The sequence below is a fragment of the Macrobrachium rosenbergii genome, chromosome 2 (genome assembly GCF_040412425.1).
Source record: "Macrobrachium rosenbergii isolate ZJJX-2024 chromosome 2, ASM4041242v1, whole genome shotgun sequence".
NCBI lineage: Eukaryota > Metazoa > Arthropoda > Malacostraca > Decapoda > Palaemonidae > Macrobrachium > Macrobrachium rosenbergii.
Genome location: NC_089742.1, coordinates 85,836,998 through 85,857,040, shown reverse-complemented (window position 1 = coordinate 85,857,040; position 20,043 = coordinate 85,836,998). Strand labels below are relative to the sequence as shown.

Here is a 20,043-nt window from a genome sequence, read left to right as displayed (position 1 = left end):
AAAGATAGGGGTTAAATGCTACAGGTGCGGACAGGTGGGTCATATTGCTAATGGTTGTAGGGGTTGAGTGAATGTAATATGTGGCAACTGTGGTAAGAATGGGCATTATGCGAGAATGTGTTCAGAACCGAGAGCGAAGTGTGTTGAATGTGGAATGGAAGGGCATGTATCAAGTGTATGTAGACGAAAGAGGGTGACTGTGACAGCGAATTCGGGAAACTGAGTGTGAAGGGGGTTCAAATGGGTGGGTCCTCCAGGATGCAAGCAGTGCATGTGATGCATGTACGTGAGGGGTTGTTGCATGAGGATCAGCAATTTGTTTTGATAGAGTATGGTAGGAAACGTAAGAAAGGGAAGAACGTAAGTAAACTGAATGGTCGTAGGTTGTGTGATAGGGGTGTGAGTGCCAAAGTGAAAATGAGTGATAAAGCGTGTAATACGGATGAATGGGATGGTATGAATAGAACGTATAGCATATGCGGGTTTGATATAACTGAGTTGACTGAACGTGTAGGGGTTAGTGAACGGTTGGAGGTGAGCGAAAGTGTAAGAGTAAGAGAGCGTAGCAGTAATATATGAGTGATTGAAAGCATGAATGAATCGTTGCAAGAATTGGAAAGGTCAATGAGCGAATGGGATGGGTTAGTTGAAGAATGGTGGGGAGGTATTTGGGAACGAGTTAGAGGGTATAGATGAGATTGTGGATGAAATTGAGAGTGGGAATAGTGAAGAAGATAAAGTGAATCTGAGAGAGAATGGAGGAGAAGATGTGGATTTGAATGTTGCTAGAAGAGAGACTGATTCTGAGAGAATGATTGCGTGCCCGCGAACGCGATCTAGAGGACCTGCTAGTGAGCATCCGTGGGTGTTGCGTAAGGCGATTTGAATGCAGTATGGAAGGTATTGGTTGGGAAATGCTAAAAGGGGGGAGTATTATAGAGGGATGAATAAATTTGTTTTTATTTAGCATTTCCCAACGTTTTGTGAGAGAGAGAGAGTGTAATTGTCGTTAGTGAGTGCTTCGGTTGTTGGAAGAGGGATGAGGTCGTTAGTTTGTTTACGGCTGCTGTCTGTCTGTGGAATATATGTGAGGATTTTTCGGTTTTGGAGAGGCAGTTTTTGAGTCAGAGCTGAGGTGCCGGTCAGTCGTTTTTGGTCTTAAAACAGTTTGTTTGTGTGCTGATTCAAGTTGTTTTTCCTTGTTAGTGTGCTGTTCTTGTTGCTGTATGTTCGTCAAGTCGTGTGTTTTTCTGTTTTGGTTTTTGGTTTGTGTGGATTTGTGTGCTGTGTTGACAACCGTGGACCCTTACTTCATCTTCCAGCAACCGAGGACCAGGGTGAGTGTTGTGTACTGTTTTTGTGGTTTTGAATTCCGCCACAACCTGTCCTCCTGCTCATTATTTTGCACCTCTTAAATCGGTTTCACCCCACGCCCACAGTTCTCCAGGAGTAGGGGCCCACCCCAGCTGCCTCAGGGTTTGCGTGATTAATGTTGTTTCTTCCAATAATTACTCCTCTAATTATTGTCTTGGGCCGGGAGTATTTGTAAGGGCGTCAAATCGCCTCCCCAGTCTTGTGGTTTGCTCCTCATGCGTACATTAACCATGTCATACATGTTACTTGTTATTATTTCAGATTCTTTATGTATCTCATTGTATGCATCATTGTACGACCTGTCCGCCGATATATATATATCTGCCTTTTACATGTTCTGTAAAGCATTATAAATGTCTTGTTATGCCTGTTAACAAACACAACCTCTGAATGGACGCAGGGGGCCTCAGGTCGCCCGCTACCTTTCCATCCGCTTTCCGCATTATAAACACCTGTCGTGAATAATAAAGGACCCACCAAATCACTTTCATGCATCATAATAAAGTTTTCATCTAGCCTACCCATCTCACAGACTCATCAACAGAGAGTTACGGGCTGCTCGAGGAACAAGAGCCCGTGCTGGCACAAGGCCAGCTAAATCTGAAACAACAACATAATAAAGGATCAGTCTTTCACTTCTGACATTTCTTGAACCTCACACCACATTTTAGCTTTGTTTTCTTAAGGTAATACTGATAAAGGCAAATGGGATTAGTAAATGAGATTAAGATGCGGGCCGTCATCATGGAGACCATATCTGCGAAGCGAAATGACCCTCATTGCCACATAATTGACAGCTCTAGGTTGAATAACTAGATTAAAAAGGTAGAGACTTACTAGAAAGTCTTTGGCGGCACACGAAAATTCTTTAGTGTTAGTCAAATTGAAAATTTTAGCGAATGGGTGCTGGAATAATTAGTAAGCTCGGAAGAGGAATGAGTGACAATTTAGAGCATGAGTATTAAAGTGTTTCATTATGTATATTTTTAATGAAAAGGATAGAAGGACAAATATTGATTGACTAGGACTCGCACTGGGTTGGAAAGGACATGCTCAATAAGTAAGGTTTGGTTGGGATGATTATTTTATTTTTTAGCTGGTAGTAATTATCTACATCCAGTGTCATTAAAGAACACTATTGGCAGAAGTTTATACTGTTTAACGCCCACCAGATGTTACAAATTGAACGTGTCAGCCAATCAAGATTCAAGAGCAAGATAAAAACTGGAGTGGTGTTGGATACGAATATTTGCAGACAGCTTACAAAATCATAGTTTCGTTAGAAGTACACTTGCCAAGCGAATGCAGTCGCTCACTAAATCAATATAGTCTTACATTCCAAAAAAATCACTGTGAAACCACTGTTGCATGATTATGAACGTTGGTTTGTATATTGCAAGGCATTGAAAATCTGGATGACAAAAAGTAATACCTGCCAGGAGAACTTTTTGCGGGTAGAACGTGTTAAGTATTTCCATGAACAAAGTTACTTCTAAGATAGGCTGGTTTATAACTTAGGCAACAAAGAGACTCATGTAAAACATCTCAGTCCAAAGCCAATGCCCCATCCACGAGACCGACCGTGGAAAGCAACTTTTCGGATGCAGTGTGTGTATGTCGTCAATGAGATGTGACGTCAGAAGTAAACATAGAAGTTCTTGAGGTCAGCTGGTCATTTGTAAACTTTATTTCGAGAGTTTGTTTTCGGTCACCGGTAAACCGGACCTGACCGTCATAGGCAGATTGGTGGTGGTGTCGGTTATTAAACCCGAGTTATCGTAGAAGGTGAATACATTGTTTTATTTGTAGCTTTGCGTAGGCTTAGGCATGGTGATTTCAGGCAATGAATGACTGGCTGAGCTGAGGTCAGCCTAGTGAGCTTGAGTATTTGCTACACTCATCCTGTGCAGGCAGCTGTAACTCAGGGTGATTTTGGTTACTGTGGTATTTCTGCAGAAGGGCGCTGCACGGAAATCTATGTTAATAGGTAGCCTAACATTTTGGTAAAATGTTGGGGCCTACCTTAAACCATTATTGCGTTTTGAACTTGAAAATATAATTTACGTGTGTTAATGTGTGCTTTGACCGTTTCTGACGCCCGTTTCGTTGGTAAATGACCTGACTAACCTCACCAAATTTAACCTAACTTAGGGTGCTCGGCCTATTCACTAGCGCATGATATTGTTGGAAAACATTCCATAAACTTACCTTAGTCTGAATGAGAACCATCGATAGGGTTAAGGTCCCAGTATTTCACTCGTTCTGTGTTTTCCCCCCCTGAAACCTCACATTCCCACTGTGGTTCCTGGAATTGCAGCATATAAGGGTCAGGTCTGTTATCTATAAAAGTTCTAATTTGCAAACAAAGTGATTTATGTGAATTGTTCAAAGTACATATTAAAACAGAAAAATTATATTTTCCCATCCACAATGAAATATTTCTAAGTAAAATAAAACCTCAAGATAATTTGAGAAATTTACTGTCTGCTGTTTGTTTTTACGTTCAACATCAAGGCGCTGGTATTAAACATGGTGCCACACACAGCTTTTATATAGAATTGTAACTTCCTTTATTCTACTGTGAGCAATACTTTGTCTTAGACTTTAGGTAGGCTTATTTAGTTAATTTTGATCAAACCACAGGAAAACTATATGTCATCAAGCCAAACAGAGACTGTTTAGCCTGCGGGTAGACATAAGCCAAGGTAGCTTAGGTATATGAATGACATTTTTTTAAAAATAAAGTAGCATGTGTCTTAAAATAGAGAAAAAAATCCACATTTATGTTACTGTATAAATGTGTGTAAAAATAAAGATATACAGGGAAATTTTGAGTCTGCACAATTGAACAGATTCTTGAAAGCATTTGTACGGTCACATAAATTACCTGTGGATTTGTTTCACCAGTGACAACTTATTTTGATAAATCTTAGTTGTTCCTGCACAAATACAAACCTGTAGGTCTTCACATAGGGATGTTGAAGTTTGTAACAGGGAGAAAAAACGGGTTGTTAACTTTCAAACAAGGTAGTTAGTTACTGATAGTAGGGGGGAAGCCCGCCCACTCATCGGTCTGCACCTCACTTTGCTTTCGGCTGCCGTCGTTTGAAGACGTCTGATACGCTCTCTGTTTGACTGCCATTTGACTTCTGTTGTTTGTTTTTTGTTTATATGAGTGTTTGTTTGTTTGCCTTATATATTGACAATGCAAACCCCTGATTTGCATCAGCCTAAGGAGAGGAAACTGTGTGTTATGAGGTGCTGCCCAGGAATTACAAACCCTGTAGGTGGTTCCTCTCCGCAATGGAAATGGACCCTCATACTCTTTGTATGTTGTGCAGAAAGCATAACTGCGACTGATCAAGCCCATGTAGTGAGTGTTGTGTGTGGCCATCTGAACAGTGGTTGCATTTTGGCTGGAAAAAGGAGAGAGAGAAGAAAGTTCCCTCAGTGTCATCGGCGTGCAATACTCCGCTGGTGACACTGAGGATTCTCTCTGGATCCTTCTTGCCCCCAGCCAAGCTTCCTCTTGCTGTTGCTACTCCTAAGGGAGTGGTTCCCCCTTTGCTGTCTCCTACTGCTTCATCAGTTGAGAGTTGGCATGTGGGGGCAGTTGCCTGGTACGACTCCTCTCCGGTGGTCTCCGTTTGTTCGGAGGGGGAGTTATCCCCCATAAGGCGAAGGGAGAGTGTCCCCTTAACCTGACTTTTGTTTCAGGTGTTGTGGAGCCTGAGGGGCTCAGGGAGTTACGGCCTTCCCTAGGCCTCCTGGGGAAGCTGAATGCCTGTAATAAATATAATGACTACTTATGGCTCGATAAGTCAATTGTCCTGACTTACATTCAGAGGAACTATTCATTTTAGGACAGTTAACTCAGACTAGCCTATACATGACAATTCAAACCTGGGCATGGGCTAATACAAGTGTAACACACCAGCCTAGGGTAACACACCGGCCTAGGTTAATAAATCCAGGCCTACTCTTAGCTTGAACTGGTACTTGATGTTGGAGATGGACAAATCTTCATTTTGTAGTGAAGGTTGAGGGAAAGACTGACTCCCGCGGTTTGTTTAATGTTTCTTATAGGAGGATACACGGTGTCAACAACTTATTCCTAGTGGATTCCCTCCATAATTGTTAGAACTGGTTCCTAAACTGATACTTATACTGCTACCTTATACTGGTTCTTATATTGGTTGCCTGTAATACAAAAAGTTCATTTAGGACAGCAATCTTGTGCCAAACAGCATGCAGCCCTGAGCCTAGGATATACTGTACTCATGCCTAACTTAACTGTTACACTGCACAGTTAGCCTGGCTTTACATGCATAACAGGTGGTATTAAACTTCATAATCGACATTTTCATAAACTTATGGAAGATTATCGCACATCTCAGCCTATGGTTGGTGATGCAATTGCAACCACATGCAAGCTCAACATGGTGCAACTTACATAACATTACCATAACAATTCTTGTTAATTTGTTGTTGCATCAAGGTAAAAATACAAAAGGACACTGTTAAGTGTTATGACAACATATACAATATAAACTACGATAAGTGCATACCTTCTTCAAGGGAGAAATGTGGTTTGTTCCGACACGATATACAAACCGTCAGTCCTTTACATTATGAATTACTTTCAGCGTAGGCTGGAAACAGCCTTTGAACTTTTGAACAAGGTGGTTGGGCAATTAACTACCGTCGGGAGGCGGGAGTACCACCTGCCCAGATGTAAACATTCCAATTTGCTTTCGGCCGTTGTAGACTGGGGACGTTGTTTCTCTCACTCTCTGCCCGACTGTTGAGCTTTTCCCGGGTGGGAACTTTCCTTTTTTTGTTTCAAGTATGATTGTTGATAAGCCCTTGGAGCCCTCCTACCCCCAGCGTGCGTGTCCTGGGGTGGGAGGCAAAAAATGCCATACTTTTAGGTCTAGCATTGACACGGACCCACATGCCTCTGCCCCACTTGCAGGGGTCGTGTGTGTTCGCTCGCTTCGCCTTGTAGCAAGTGTTGTTCCTGGTCTCCCGAGCAGTGGAGAAAGTTTGAAGGGAGGAGAAGTTACCGTAGGAAACCCACCAGGGAATCGTCCAAGGGTAACGCCCCTGATGACTCCTGTGGTGACTGATCTGTCGGGATCGTTTCTCCCTCCAGGCAAGCTTCCCCTTCTGGCTGCCTCTCCCTCGGGTGAGGACTCCCCCTCCCCTTCCTCATTCGTTTCATTGGGTGTGGAAGGCCGTGGGGGAGCGGTTGCTCAGGACATCCTCTCTGGGGTCTCTCCTCACTCCGAGGGCGGATTTCTTCTCCCAGAGCGAGTGGAGATTTCCCTTTTTGACCCGACTTTGTCCTCATGTTCCTGGTCCCGTTGTCCCTGCCTGGCCCCTTGCTCATGGTGACATCGTCAGTCCCTTTCATAACTATGCCTGCTCCTGTTGCTGACCCATGCTCATAATTGACCACTGTTCCAGCTTCTCGCTTCCCTGACACTCAGCCCGGCCTGGCTCCCCATGCGCCACCGATGCCTCCGACCCTGGCGTCATCCCTGAACTGTCCTGACTCCCGCGCTGCTGTATCTGCCCTGGTAGCTGCTGGCCCAAGCACCATTTCTGCTACCCGGGTTGCGCCTGCTTCCGTGTCCCCTGGTTTGCGCCTGCTTCCGTGGCCCCCCTGGTTGCGCCTGCTTCCGTGGCCCCCCTGGTTGTGCCTGCTTCCGTGGCTCCCCCTGGTTGCTCCTGTGCCTTCTGCTGCTCCTCCGTGGTTTGGGGACTTGACTACGATCCTGAGAAAGATGGGAAGAAGTCAAAGAAGAGATCGAGGAAGGTGTCGTCATCGTCTGCTGCCTCTTCTTCCTCTTCTCCTTCCGAGACCCCCCAGCCAAGGAAGAAGCAGCCTGCCTCCCCCCTCCCCCACCCTCCCCAGAAGATTCACACCAAGACTTCTAAGGGACTGCCTCCTTCCACAGGGAAGGCATTGGGTTCTCTCGTTGGCTCTTCCTGATCCATGGATCAGGGAACCGCCTTGTGACCCCTGGGTCATTTGTATCGGAAGCCAAGGGCGTGCAGACTGCGGTTCACACTCCCCCTGCTGTGCCGAAGAACCCTGCTTCTAAGGCCAGCAGGTCCCTGTTGGACACTCGCTCGCGAGTCGCTCCGAGTACCCGGGTCTCTAAGGAGACCCCGAGTACCCCAGTCTGGTATGGGAGAAACCTCTCTACATACGGACTCAGGCGTGGGATGAGAGAAAGAGTCCGGGCATGCAGGTGCCCCGACTCTTCCTGCTGGTGCTTCTTCTAGTACCAAGCCAGGTTCCCAGGAAGGTGCATCGGTCCCTCAGGTCCGGACACCTGGAGAAGCAGAGAAGAGGTCCCCTGCTCAGTCTTCCTGAGAGGTTTCAGTCTTGAAGAAGACTGGGGCGCGTCCAGAGGACAACACAAGTTCGCTCCAGCCAGCCACGCGCTCGACTCCTCCCAGTCCCCGGCCACGTTTGCGCGGCCAACCTGGCTTGGGGCAGGCGAGTGCACGGCTCGACTCGCGTGAGCTGCTCCACTCTCCTCGGGAGACCGCTTCGCCCAGGTGAAAGAGCTCTACCCAACCCGGGCTGCCGTCACCACTGCGGGTTGGTGACCGCTCCTGGCCCGCTGCCCCTTTTGGTTCTGCCAGCAAGGCCAGTGGGAGCTCCTGATCCTCCTCGCCTGTCCCCTCTACCTCCTGGGCTCCTTCCAGGGGGCATGAGTCAGACAGGAAAAACTCTGGCAAGTTGTCTCCCCAGAGTTCTACCTTGGGGGCTTATGTGCCTGGCTTTGTCCTCGCTTCGGCCAGGTCTTACGCCCACTTGGTGTAGGAAGGATCACGGGGGTCTGCCGACGTTCTCCCTCCTGCAGGGAGAGTAGATCGGAAGGACCGCACCCTGGAAGGACCCGAGGGTCCTCTTCCCCAGGATGCGGACACCCCCAAGATACAGAGGATGTTTGCCAAGGTAATTGCGCTGATTCATCAGCACAACAACCTCGGGGAAGGGACCACGGCCTCGTCTGTGGATCGTCCTTCACACCTCGAATCCTACTGGGGACTCAAGAAGGAACCCAAGGCTTCGGTGGGGCTGTTGTGGCCCATGCTTGCCGAGGGGTACTCGATCAGGTGAATGGACTTGTGTCTAGGCAGGACAATTCTCTCCGATCGAACCACTCGGACAAGCTACTTTCCCCTCCTCTGCCTCGCCAGAAGCGTTTCTGTTCACCGTCAGAGAGGTCATTGCCGCCTAAGTAGGTTGACCCAGACCTGGTTCGTCTAGATCCGGGTCTCTCGTTGTAGCTACTTACTGTAGAGAGTATCTCCCTCTCTCAGTAAGAGTCCACAGCCCTGGAAGCCACCACCATGGCGGCCTTCCAGGCAGTCTCCTGGCTGGATATGTGGTCCTTCTCAGTATCCAAGGTGGCTGCTTCCTCAGGCACTATCATACCCGGGGAGGACTCCACTTTCGGGAGACTGTGCCAGTCTGGAGATAGAGCCATCCCCTACCTCACCCACCTGATGGCAAACCTGTGGGCTAACCTGGTCCTGAAGGGAAGGGACACTGTTCTTTCTCGCTTCTCCAGGTCCATGGGGTCCGAGTCAGCAGTGACCCTGCGGAACAGACCGTTGCTGGGTTCCACCTCTCTCTTCCCTAGAGAGTTGGTGGATGCTGTGGTGGACAAGCGCCGGGCTGATGACAGCGACCAGCTTGTCCACCAGGCAGTGGCCAAGACCTCTGGGTCTTCGCGTTCCACTGCGGCCAGGCCCTCGGATCAGGCTAGCACTTCCTCGGCCCCTAAGAAGTCCCAGTCTTTGAAAGGGTCCCATGGAAACACCCAGCCTTCTTCTTCCTCTAGAAAGGGTGGGTCTCCCTTTCCCTTTCAGCCCGCTTTCCAATCCGGAAAAGGGGGCATAAATTTTATATTAAGTATACTTATATACTGATTCTAAATTTAATAGTTGTTTAAAATTAGTTTTATATTCTTTTTATTTTAAACTTATTAGGCTTGAAAGTTTGATCCTTGCTTGTTCCTCTGTTTAAGGGATGATTTACATGTAAGTAGGTGTGAGATAATTAAAGTCAATAGATTTGTTTAGTTAGATTTCAGTATGTGTATTTGGTTTTGGAGTATTTCTTCGATTCAGTAATTCCAGGAATTTCAGGTTAAATTTGTGCCAGCATCCGCGGTTAGACTGGGAGTAAATATGGAGGGGTATAAGGTTACTGGTTACAGGATATGTATGTGTGAGCTTTTTCTTTTAGTGAGTTAAGCGGTGAAATTTATAGTTCGGTAGTAAAGTTGAAGTTCATGAATCTTCTTGGAGGCCATTGAAGTGTAGATTTAAACCAGGATTAGATACCCAGTTATACTAAACTTAAGTATGTTACTTGATTAGTATCAGTTATGATCTTGAAATTTAAAGGATTTTGCAGTATCCAAGTCTAGTTGGATACTACGAATTATCTTACTTTGTCTTGTTGGACAGTATGTATACCGCCATTATTAGGTGGTGTATTAATATAGCCATTAAAATTAATATTGCAATACACTCCCTGAACACCTGAATTAGCCCTTAATCCCACTAGCCCGAACAACTCTCAACTACTCATCCCACTATAGTGGGAATTTTACAGCCAGCGTTACCAACGCTGCGGGTAAAATCTTGTCACTTAAGCTACCATAACAAACGGTTGGCAACGCTGACACAGGTGTGCGCCAACACGCCCCATTTTCGTCAGTTGCTTTTTGTTCGCGCTGCTGGAAGGTTGTTTCCTTCAGCAGTGCAAGGTTTTAATCCTATTGCCCGACTTCTCTTTGTATTTTGGACTTGTGGTGAAGACCTGGATTGTATTTAATGGTTTTTCTCCTGGATTTTCTGGATATCTTCGACGTGGAACGTCTTTTGGATTTGGACGCAATGGTTCCCGGTCTCGATTGTGCGTCACAGACTTTTCACCTTCTACTACCGTGCCATCGGCTTCGACGTCGGCCTCGACTGCCTTTGACGGTGGACGCTGGTGCTCATCGCTTCTTCTTCCTGCAGAAACGGATGAGTACCTTGAGACACGATAGACATTCCATCAGGTATGTAGGAAGGTTACATGTGATGTCCAGACTCATTGCGATGAATGTTCCCATTGGAAGGCACAAGAGAGGGATGATTACATTTGTCATCGCAAGTCTTTGGCTAGTAACGGCAGCAGACATCGGTCAGATTCTCGTTGCCTCAAGTGTCTCAGACTTCTGCTACAGATCAGTTGATGGATTTAGCGAGTTCAGTGGTAGTCAAACAGATAGAGGATAGGATTGCAATTAGTAAGGAAAATTCAATAGCTAGTCTTCTTCAACATTTCTCAGATAGGGATAGTAGTAGTATTAGGATGTCTAATTCTTCTTCCTTTTCAGCTCCCCTGCCTGTTCCAGAACCAGCCCTAATGGGTGCTGAGGGTAATGGCAGAACCGCAAGCCTCCGAGTGGGCAGGGTCTGCCGGCCCCCTCGGCACGGAGCAGGCAGTGAAGGATTCCCCCCCCACCCCCTTGTAGTATTGATAAATTTAATGTTGATAATGTTAGGATCAAGATCTAGGTGTGATAAAGGAGGATAGGTTTGGGTTTGGTAGTGAGGAGAAGGTATTAATTGTGCAGTGTCATTCTCCTGAACGGGTTCCGGTTTCGGGTTCGAGTGGTTTTTGTGCTCTGACAAGAGTTTCACCATCTCTTCTTTCGATCTGGCTCAGTCTCAAGTCAATGTTTCAGTTACGGGGGGCCAGAATCCTTCTGCTTTCGCTTCTAACTCACTTCCTACTGTTTTCTAAATCTCCTACTGTAGTTTCCCCTTTCCCTGTATTTTCTACTCCTCCATCTAGTAAGGCGGATTATGGTGTGTCCTTTCGGCTTCTAAAGTAATTTGTGGGACCTGCAATTGGATGTGGCGGGTTATAAGACGGATGGCGGAGTTTTTTCAACGGGTATAGACCTATGGCGAGAGGTTATATTTTTTTTCTCGAATGTTTTCTCTAACATTAGAGAGTATGTGACACGGTAGTGTCCAGAATTCATGTCTGATAAGTTTTCAGGATTATTGAGGGGGGACAGATTCGGTGTACCTTCTTTCCTTTTTGTTCTAAGTTTTCTTCTTTGTTATCTGTCGCTTCATCTCCTGCTCCCACATTCTCTGTTACTCCCTTTTCAGTCTCCTCTTTGGCCTTTTCTTCTTCTGCTCTGGTCTTTCCTGCGGCTTCCGCATCTTCCATTTTCCCTCCTTCGATTTTGGTTTTCCTCCTCTCAGGTAACTTCTTTTTATGCGTCTGCTATTCCTATGCCTCCCGCCTTTTCCTTCCTTAGTACAGTCTTCTCCGGTAGGAGGAGCTTCCGGACAGGCGAAAACCCAGTTTCAGCAGATTTTGGCCGCAGGGGTCTCTTGTTCCATCCCTTCGGGTATGCGCAACCCCTTGCTTCTGCTTCATGCAGCTGTTCCAACAGTATCAGGTATTTCACAGGGTTTTCCCGTCGATTCCAGTTCGGATTTGCGCTCTGCGGTTTTGGCAGGGCGTGTGGTACCTTTTTCGAGTGGTCCTCGGCTTTCATCGCCTGCATTTTCCGCGGCAGTAACTCAGGCTAGCTTCTACCTCTTTCATTTTCCCTCCTTCATCTTCTTCCGTCCCTCTGCAGTAGTTTGGTTTGCGCATCCTCCCCCAAGATTTAACAATGTGGGTTTGGCTACTCTCAGTTGTCTTCCCCTTGGTAATAATGGGGAATCGGCTCCGGGTTTTTATCGATTCAGCCTTCTCCTTCCAGCGGGTCCAACAATGCGGATTCAGCTCCGGGTACCCGATTAGGTGCGGGTGCACAGCATTCTGGTTAGGTTGGTCCGATTGCGGACTCTTCATCATTGTCCGGGGCTTCGTCCAGTGCCTCCTCCTTTGTCGGTCTTAGACCGTTCGGACATTGCGGAACAGGATTCTTATCCGTAGGTGCAGGAGATTTTGGCGGACTTACAATGTCCTCTTGCCAGCAGTAACAATTACGGACACAGGCTTGAGTATGTTACTTCTTCGTACCCTCAAGCAAGAGCTCCGGACCTCCCGATTTTGAGTTTTTTTTTTTTTCTTTTTTTATAACACTAAGCCAGCTCCTGCCTCTTTTTCGTGTTGGCTGGTTTGGTTCGATCGGGTTAGCCAGACTTTGGAGGAGGCGGACATTCGCTTAGCATCGGTAGTTGCTTCTAATAAACAGCACTCTTCTCTTCTCTCTCCGAGCAGGACGATTTACGCAGTTCGAGGTAATCCTTCGGCAGGTGTCAGGTTGCCCCTCAACGAATCGGCTGAGGCAATCTGTTTAAGTCTCCGGCGTCTTTTTGGCTCATAGGGACTTCTCTTAGGGAAGCAGGTGCTTGGAGTATGTGTTATGCAATCAGACTGAGGCTCTTGCGCATTCTTTCTGGATGCAGTCAAGTTATTGTAATGCGGGTTGTAAAGAGTGACGGCTATGTCCCTTCGGATCCGTGGCTGTTGGCAGCCTAATAAATTTATCTCAAGGGGTCTGGGTCACCAGGCGAAAGCTTTGGAGCAGGAAAGTCGAAATTTCTGTCTTGGTCATCTTCCCCCTCAGTATCCGGACGTTCATAAGAGGGATTGCTTAGAACACCATTAGTCTTCGCTAATTCTTGTTCAAGGATGATCACGTAGCCAGTATGATGAACATGGTTTCTTCTAACTCGTGTCCCCGGTGTCGGCAATTATGCATCATCGAGGATACAGAGTGTTGGAGTATCTAGATGATTGTTTGACTGGCCTGCCTCTCTGGAGGAGCTAGTAAGAGCGAGGGAATTCTATGGAATTCTAAACATATTCAGGTAAGCGGATTCTCTCTCTTCCTCTGAGGGTTTTCACAACCCTAGAGAGAGTCCAATCGGTCCTTCACAGATAGAAGGGTTCCCGTCCAGCAGGGAACACAGCTAGTACCAGCTCGGAGAAGCCTCTTAGGGAGAATCTCTCTCTCTCTCTCTCTCTCTCTCTCTCTCTCTCTCTCTCTCTCTCTCTCTCTCTCTCTCTCTTTTAATTCCAGGGTCTCATGTCCGGATGTGCTCTCTCTTCAGGTATGTCTCAGGAATTGCTGGGACTTCCACAACGAGAACGCATTTATAGTCGGGAGCGATTCTTGCCTGTTGGATCGTTTGTAGTAGGCAGAAGTGCATCTGACAGGGGAAAGGTCTATCGACTCCCCTCTTCCTGACGTTCATCTGTACATGGATGCCTCAGAACAAGGTTGGGAAACAATCTTGGAGGAATCCAGGCCTCGGAATGAGAGTAGTAAATAAATCTTTGGGAAAATCAGTGCTGTAAAGTTGTTCTCAGTCTTAGTGCGCTACAGAGTAATGGCTATGTTTAGCGACAGCGTAATTGCTGTGTCGTATTTGAAGAACTCGGAGGGGAACAGGCTCAACAGAACTCAATACTATACTATAGCACATAGTCCTGAGAGGGTGCGAAGAACGAAAGAGTCTCTTCTTCCCCAATTTATATCGGGAGTCTCAAAGTACGTGCAGATTCGCTAGGTCGCTCCCGTTCAGGTATTGGGGGGGAGAGTGGACTTTCACTCTGGAAGTAATATATCAGGTTCTCCGGAAGTGACCAGCAACTGTCGACTTATTCGCGACATGATTAAACCATCGTCTTCCGGATTATTTCTCTCTAAGGGTGTCCCCATTTCAATAGTCACCAAGGTGACGTTACAGGTTGGAATCACATGCAAGTGTACGCCTTTCCTCCATCCGGTCTCATTAATCAGGTAATAGGGAAATTGCGGGAGAGTGTCAAAACTACCTTGACTCTAATAGCTCCCTGCTCGCCATAACACGCTTGGTTTCCGGAACTCCTAGAGCTCCCTACGGAAGTTCCGTTGTTCCTACCAATGCGAAACTTCTTCTCAAACGACTGCATTCTTTCTATTATTATCCAAACCCTCACGTGATGGACCTTGTTGCAGGCAACTGTAGAGAGACCCGCTAAACAGTCCGGACTCCCTAAAACTGTGCCTAAATAGAAATGGTATAGAAGTTAGTGTTGTAAGGAAGGTCATTCTATCTCTAGACCTTCCATAGCCAAAATAGTGGATTTTCTTTTATTCCTCCGGAAAGTCAAGAGTCTTTCGCATTCGGCTATTGCTGACTACCGCTCAACGATTAGCGGTATATTTAGTTTACACATTCCTGAAGTTTCAAGTAGGAAGATAATCGATGATTAAGTTCTTTTAAGATTGAACGTCCTGTTTTGCCGACTCGGGCCCCCTTCGTAGGACTTATTGGAAGTATTTCAATATTTATCTTGCTTTCCCGTGCCTTTGAACCTATTGAAACTATAACGTTAAGACACTGAGAAGGTGCCTTTTCTTATGGCTTTAGCTTCAGCTAAAGGGTTGGGCGAGCTTCAGGCAGTTTCTAGGTTGGGTTCCTGTGCGAGAATTATACATATTTGTCTGTCTTCCGGAATTTGCAGCGAAGACAGAGTTGGAGATTAAAACTCTGCCTCGTTCGTTTAAAGTTCTTTATCTGCAAGTGTTCATTACTGGTGAGCCAGCGGATATATCTTTATGTCTGGTGGGAGCATTAAAGTCTATTTATCAAAGGTTGCGAATCTCCTTCCGCATCCGCACACACTGTCTCTCCGCAAATCCTTCCCGTCCGCTGTCAGAGAATGTGATTAGTTACTTTCGGAGGGATGAGATTTCCAGGCTTCTCAGGGTTGTTCTTCATCGTCTTCAGCTATGTATTTTCCCGACCGCACAGTATTCTGATTATGTCCAATTCATCTTCCTTTTCCCAGGAATTATTTACTGCCGTCTATTCTGAAAGCAGCTACTTGGTGTTTACTCATTTTACTTAGAGATGTTCAATTCGCCTCACAGCGTTTAGCGGCGAAGTATGTTATGTAGGGTGTGTTCATTTAGCTGAGATGGTATTAATGCGGAGGTTCGGAGGGTTATTCTCTTAAGGGGGGTTTACACAGTCAAATGGTTCGTTGAACGCAGTTCGACAGACCTGTGTTTGAAGTGATGTTTGAATGTGTGAATGGGGTATTTGGTTGTCGAACACATTTTTCAAACGGTTTGAAGAAAGTCTGTTCGATCCTGGCTTTTGTGGGCGGGCTTCATTGTCCACAAACCGTTTGAATGTGAGAACGGGTGTCGAACATCAAACTTCAGTTTATAGTTGTAGTAGTAACAACAGTAGCAACACCAATGACTCTGAGATGTCGCGTTATTTTGCACATGTAGCGGTGAAGTCTATTATCTAGGGTGCGTTCATTTAGCTGAGGTGGTATTCGCTTAGTGCGGAGGGTTATTCTTAGTCCACGTTAGCGGCAAAGTCTATTATCTAGGGGCGTTTATTTAGCTGATGCGGTATTCGCATAGTGAAGAGATTCTTAGGTTAACCAGATAGAGGAATTCCTTTTAGTCTCTAGAATTCTTAGGCAACAGTGATAATAACTTAGGTTTAGTACGTTTTAAGTACCTTAGTCTTTGATAGTTTCCCTACGAGTCCAAGGGGGTACTCTAGTAGGCTAGGCTATTTCGTCGGCACCGAGATACTTCTTTGCTCATCGATCGTTGGACCTTATCTGGAGGATCAGCAGCTCGGCACACTGCTTTATTTCCCTCCATACATGAGAGGCTATGAATAGCCACATGGGAGGTCACCGTACTCCACCATACATGAGAGGTTCTGAATAATCACATGGAAGGTCGACGGACTGAGACAGTACGGACCTGACGGTCGATCAAAGTACTCTCCATCTTGTCTCCTCACCAAAAGCAGCGATTGATAAGGTGAGTGTTTAACTAGATAGGTATCCTAGCCGAGAGTACTGACCTGACTCGATCAGAGTACTCTCCAACATGTCTCTTCACTGAAACCATTAATTGATTTGGTGAGTGTTTGGCTAAATGGATATCTTATGCAGAGCAGATTGGTGAGCTACCATCTCTGTGGTTGTCAAAGGGGCGTGCAATAGAATTGATCCCTCCTCTAAATTTTGTTAATCGGGCTAATTCAGGTGTTCAGGGAGTGTATTGCAATATGAAGTTTTCATAATATAAAACTAATATTGTAATACTTACCTGAACACCTGAATGATTCCCACCCTCCTTCCCCACTTCAATTTTGACCTTGAATAGAGCAATTGACAAAAATGGGGTGTGTCGGCGCACACCTGTGTCAGCGTTGCCAACCGTTTGTTATGGTAGCTCAAGTGACAAGATTTTACCTGCAGCGTTGGTAACGCTGGCTGTTAAAATTCCCACTATAGTGGGATGGGTAGTTGAGAGTTGTTTGGGCTAGTGGGATTAAGGGCTAATTCAGGTGTTCAGGTAAGTATTACAATATTAGTTTTATTATGAAAACTTCATTTTTGACCTTATGTCCCACTGTTTTGTTTGTGTTGTGGTTTATTAGCTTTTGTGGGGAAATGAAAACATTTATTAAATGTTTTCTTAAGCTTGGAGTTTTATCATAGTGAATATTTTTTTATTTATAGCTCTGGCTTTCGAACACTTAGGTGGAGATTTGTATTTTGTATTGTTTTTTCTTACTCTCGCTGCGTGTGAGCGGCCATTCCCTTTGGCTTTATTTGTTTCTGTTGTTCGTAGGCATGGGAATGATAATTTTGGGAGCCTTAATGCTTTAAGATGATAAAGTTTATTTTAATAGTTTTATTGATAACTTTGGTAGTTGATAGGTGACTAGCTGTGCAGGTGTCTTTGTTTTTAGCTAGTTTCGTGTTTGGGGTTTATTCACTTAATGGGTTTTCTTTTTCTTGTTTAGGATTAGGGTTTGGGTTGGATTATATTGGATATACTTTGATTTTATTGAGTTTTTGAATTATGGCTTTGGTTGTCAGAAGGAGGCAAAAGGTTGAAAATTTTAAGGATTTTGATAGTGTGTTGTTATTAGTTAATGTTTTTTTACTATTGAGTTTAGTGTTATTTTCTTGTCTTGACTATTTAATATTTTACGTGTGTTTTGAGAGTTCTTTGATTCCCATTATGATTTTAATTTTAGGTTGAGGATATCAGCCCGAGCGATTGCAAGCTGGTGTATACATATTATTTTATACTTTATTTGGTTCTTTACCTCTGCTAATTTCTATTTTGAGCTTATACAGTAGAGATGGTTCAGTTACATTTGGTTTGTCGTTAGTTCCTGAGAGCAGGGTTAAGTTTGTTGGGCATTTAATATATTTGTAGTATTATAGCTTTTATTGTTAAATTACCTGTCTATTTGGTTCATTTGTGATTGCGTAAGGCTCATGTAGAGGCTCCGGTGGCATGATCTATGATTTTAGCTGTTGTTTTATTGAAGTTAGGTGGGTATGGTCTAATTCGGGTCTATCCTCTTTTTATTCACTCAGCTGTGGCTTTTAGGTGGTTGTGGGTGTCGGTTGGATTGTTGGGCGGTATTTTCATAAGTTTTATTTGTTTATGTCAGACTGATATTAAGGCTTTAATTGCTTATTCTTCTGTGGCGCATATAGGTCTGGTTTTATGTGGTCTAAGAGTTTTTAGGTGGTGGGGCTTATCTGGCGCCATTTCTGTAATGGTGGGGCGTGTCCTTTGTTCTTCTGGTTTGTTTTGTTTAGCTAATGTGGTGTATGAGCGTCTAGGGAGGCGTAGATTGTTGGTCAGAAAGGGGCTGCTTAACTTTTTGCCTACTATGGCTTTGTGGTGATTTTTATTAAGAGCTAGAAATATGGCAGCTCCCCCTACAGTTAATTTATTTTGGGTGAGATCAGTCTTATTTTAAGGGTTGTTTCTTGGGCATTGTTGGCAGTGGTTCCAGCTGCTTTACTTTCTTTTTTAAGGGCTGCTTATAGGCCTTATATGTTTTCTTTGAGTCAGCATTGTAAGTATTTTAGGGCTTTGTTTTCTTGTTGCTCTGGTAAGGTTCGAGAATATTTAGTTTTAATGCTTCATTGGTTGCCCTTGAATGTTTTAGTGTTGAAGAGTTCGATTTTGGTTTGTTAATAGTTAAATAGTTTAAATAAAATGTTGGTTTGTGGATCCAAAGATATCATTTTTATCCAAAGATATAATTTGTTATTTTAGGCAGTGTTGTGGAATAATAAGATAAATTTAAGGAGTAGGCCTATAGTATTTTTATTGATTGTATCTGTTGTTAGTCTGGTTACTTCTTTAAACTTGCTTTTTTCTGGTTGTTGTTATTTTTTAGACTGGGAGCTGATTAGAATTAACAGGGCTAGCATTGAAATAGCTTTGATTGTTGACTGGATGTCAATGATGTTTATGTCTTTCATTTGTTTTTTTTTCTTCTATGGTTTTATTCTATAGGGGTGGTTATATGTGTGGGGATTACAATATTGGCCATTTTATATATTTGGTTTTAGGTTTTGTTCTTTCTATGCTTTTGTTGATTATTAGCCCTAATATGATTAGAATCTTGTTGGGTTTAGTGTCTTATGCTTTGGTTGTTTATTACCTAAATGAAAATCTGCTGGGGCCGGTATATTAACAGCTTTGTCTAATCCGGTGGGCAATGTGGCTATTTTGCTTAGTATCTCTTTGATATTGAGTTTGGGGGGCTGAAATTTTTATTTTTATGTTGGGGAAGAGTCTATTGCCAATAGGTATGTCATTTTTTTAGTTGTGTTGGCGGCCCTGACTAAGAGGGCTCAAATTCCGTTTTCTGCTTGGCTTCCTGCGGCGATGGCAGCTCCTACCCCTGTCTCTGCTCTGGTTCATTCTTCTACTTTAGTTACTGCAGGGATTTATCTTTTAATTCGATTCGGGCCGAGATTAACCCTTAAACGCCTACTGGACGTATCAGACGTCGACTAAAATTGTCTGTTGGGTGCGGTGGACGCACCATACGTCGACTACAAAAATTTCAACCTTCGGTCAACTTTGACTCAACCGAAATGGTCGAAAAACGCAATGTAAGCTAAAACTCTTACATTCTAGTAATATTCAATCATGTACCTTCATTTTGCAACAAATTGGAAGTCTCTAGCACAATATTTCGATTTATGGTGAATTTTTGAAAAAATTTTTCTTAAGCACGGCGGTAATCGGCGAAAATTTCATAAATTCTTTCGTCATTTTGTCATAATTTTGCACTGTTCTATATTAGCCGTTACATAAAGTTTATATATGAAAATGTGCGCAATTTCATGTACAATACAGCAAATACAACCCATGGTTGTAGCTTTTATCAGTTTGGAAATATTTTCATATAAACCACGATAACTGCCAAAATTTCAACCTTCGGTCAACTTTGACTCGACCGAAATGGTCAAAAAACGCAATTGTAAGCTAAAACACTTACATTCTAGTAATATTCAATCATTTACCTTCATTTTGCAACCAATTGGAAGTCTATAGCACAATATTTCGATTTATGGTGAATTTTTTAAAAAAACTTTTTGTTACGATCAGCGCCAGAAATTCTTTCGTAACGTTGTCGTAATGTTTGCACTGTTTTATATTAGTCGTTACATAAAGTTTTATATATGGAAATGCGCAATTTCATGTATAATACAACAGAAAATAACTCATGGTTGTAGCTTTTATCAGTTTTTGAAATATTTTCATATAAATCACGATAAATGGAAAAAATTCTACTTTCGGTCAACTTTAACTCAAC

At 44.3% G+C, this 20,043-nt stretch overlaps 1 protein-coding gene across 7 annotated transcripts in view; it reads left to right on the top strand.

The window, feature by feature from the left end:
* The first annotated feature begins 267 nt into the window (after positions 1–267).
* The window catches only part of LOC136848877 (BTB/POZ domain-containing protein 6-B-like), a 309,776-nt gene continuing 290,000 nt past the window's right edge, over positions 268–20,043 (top strand). Inside the window, exon 1 of one of the 7 annotated variants that reach the window (XM_067121709.1) lies at positions 268–1,337. In XM_067121709.1, the coding sequence (XP_066977810.1) occupies positions 1,227–1,337 (111 nt within the window). In that variant the 5' untranslated portion in view covers positions 268–1,226. Of the gene's footprint in view, positions 1,338–2,544; positions 3,160–3,280; positions 3,301–20,043 lie in introns of those variants that run through there. The other 6 variants (XM_067121737.1, XM_067121719.1, XM_067121712.1 and 3 more) reach the window with 6 other exon arrangements.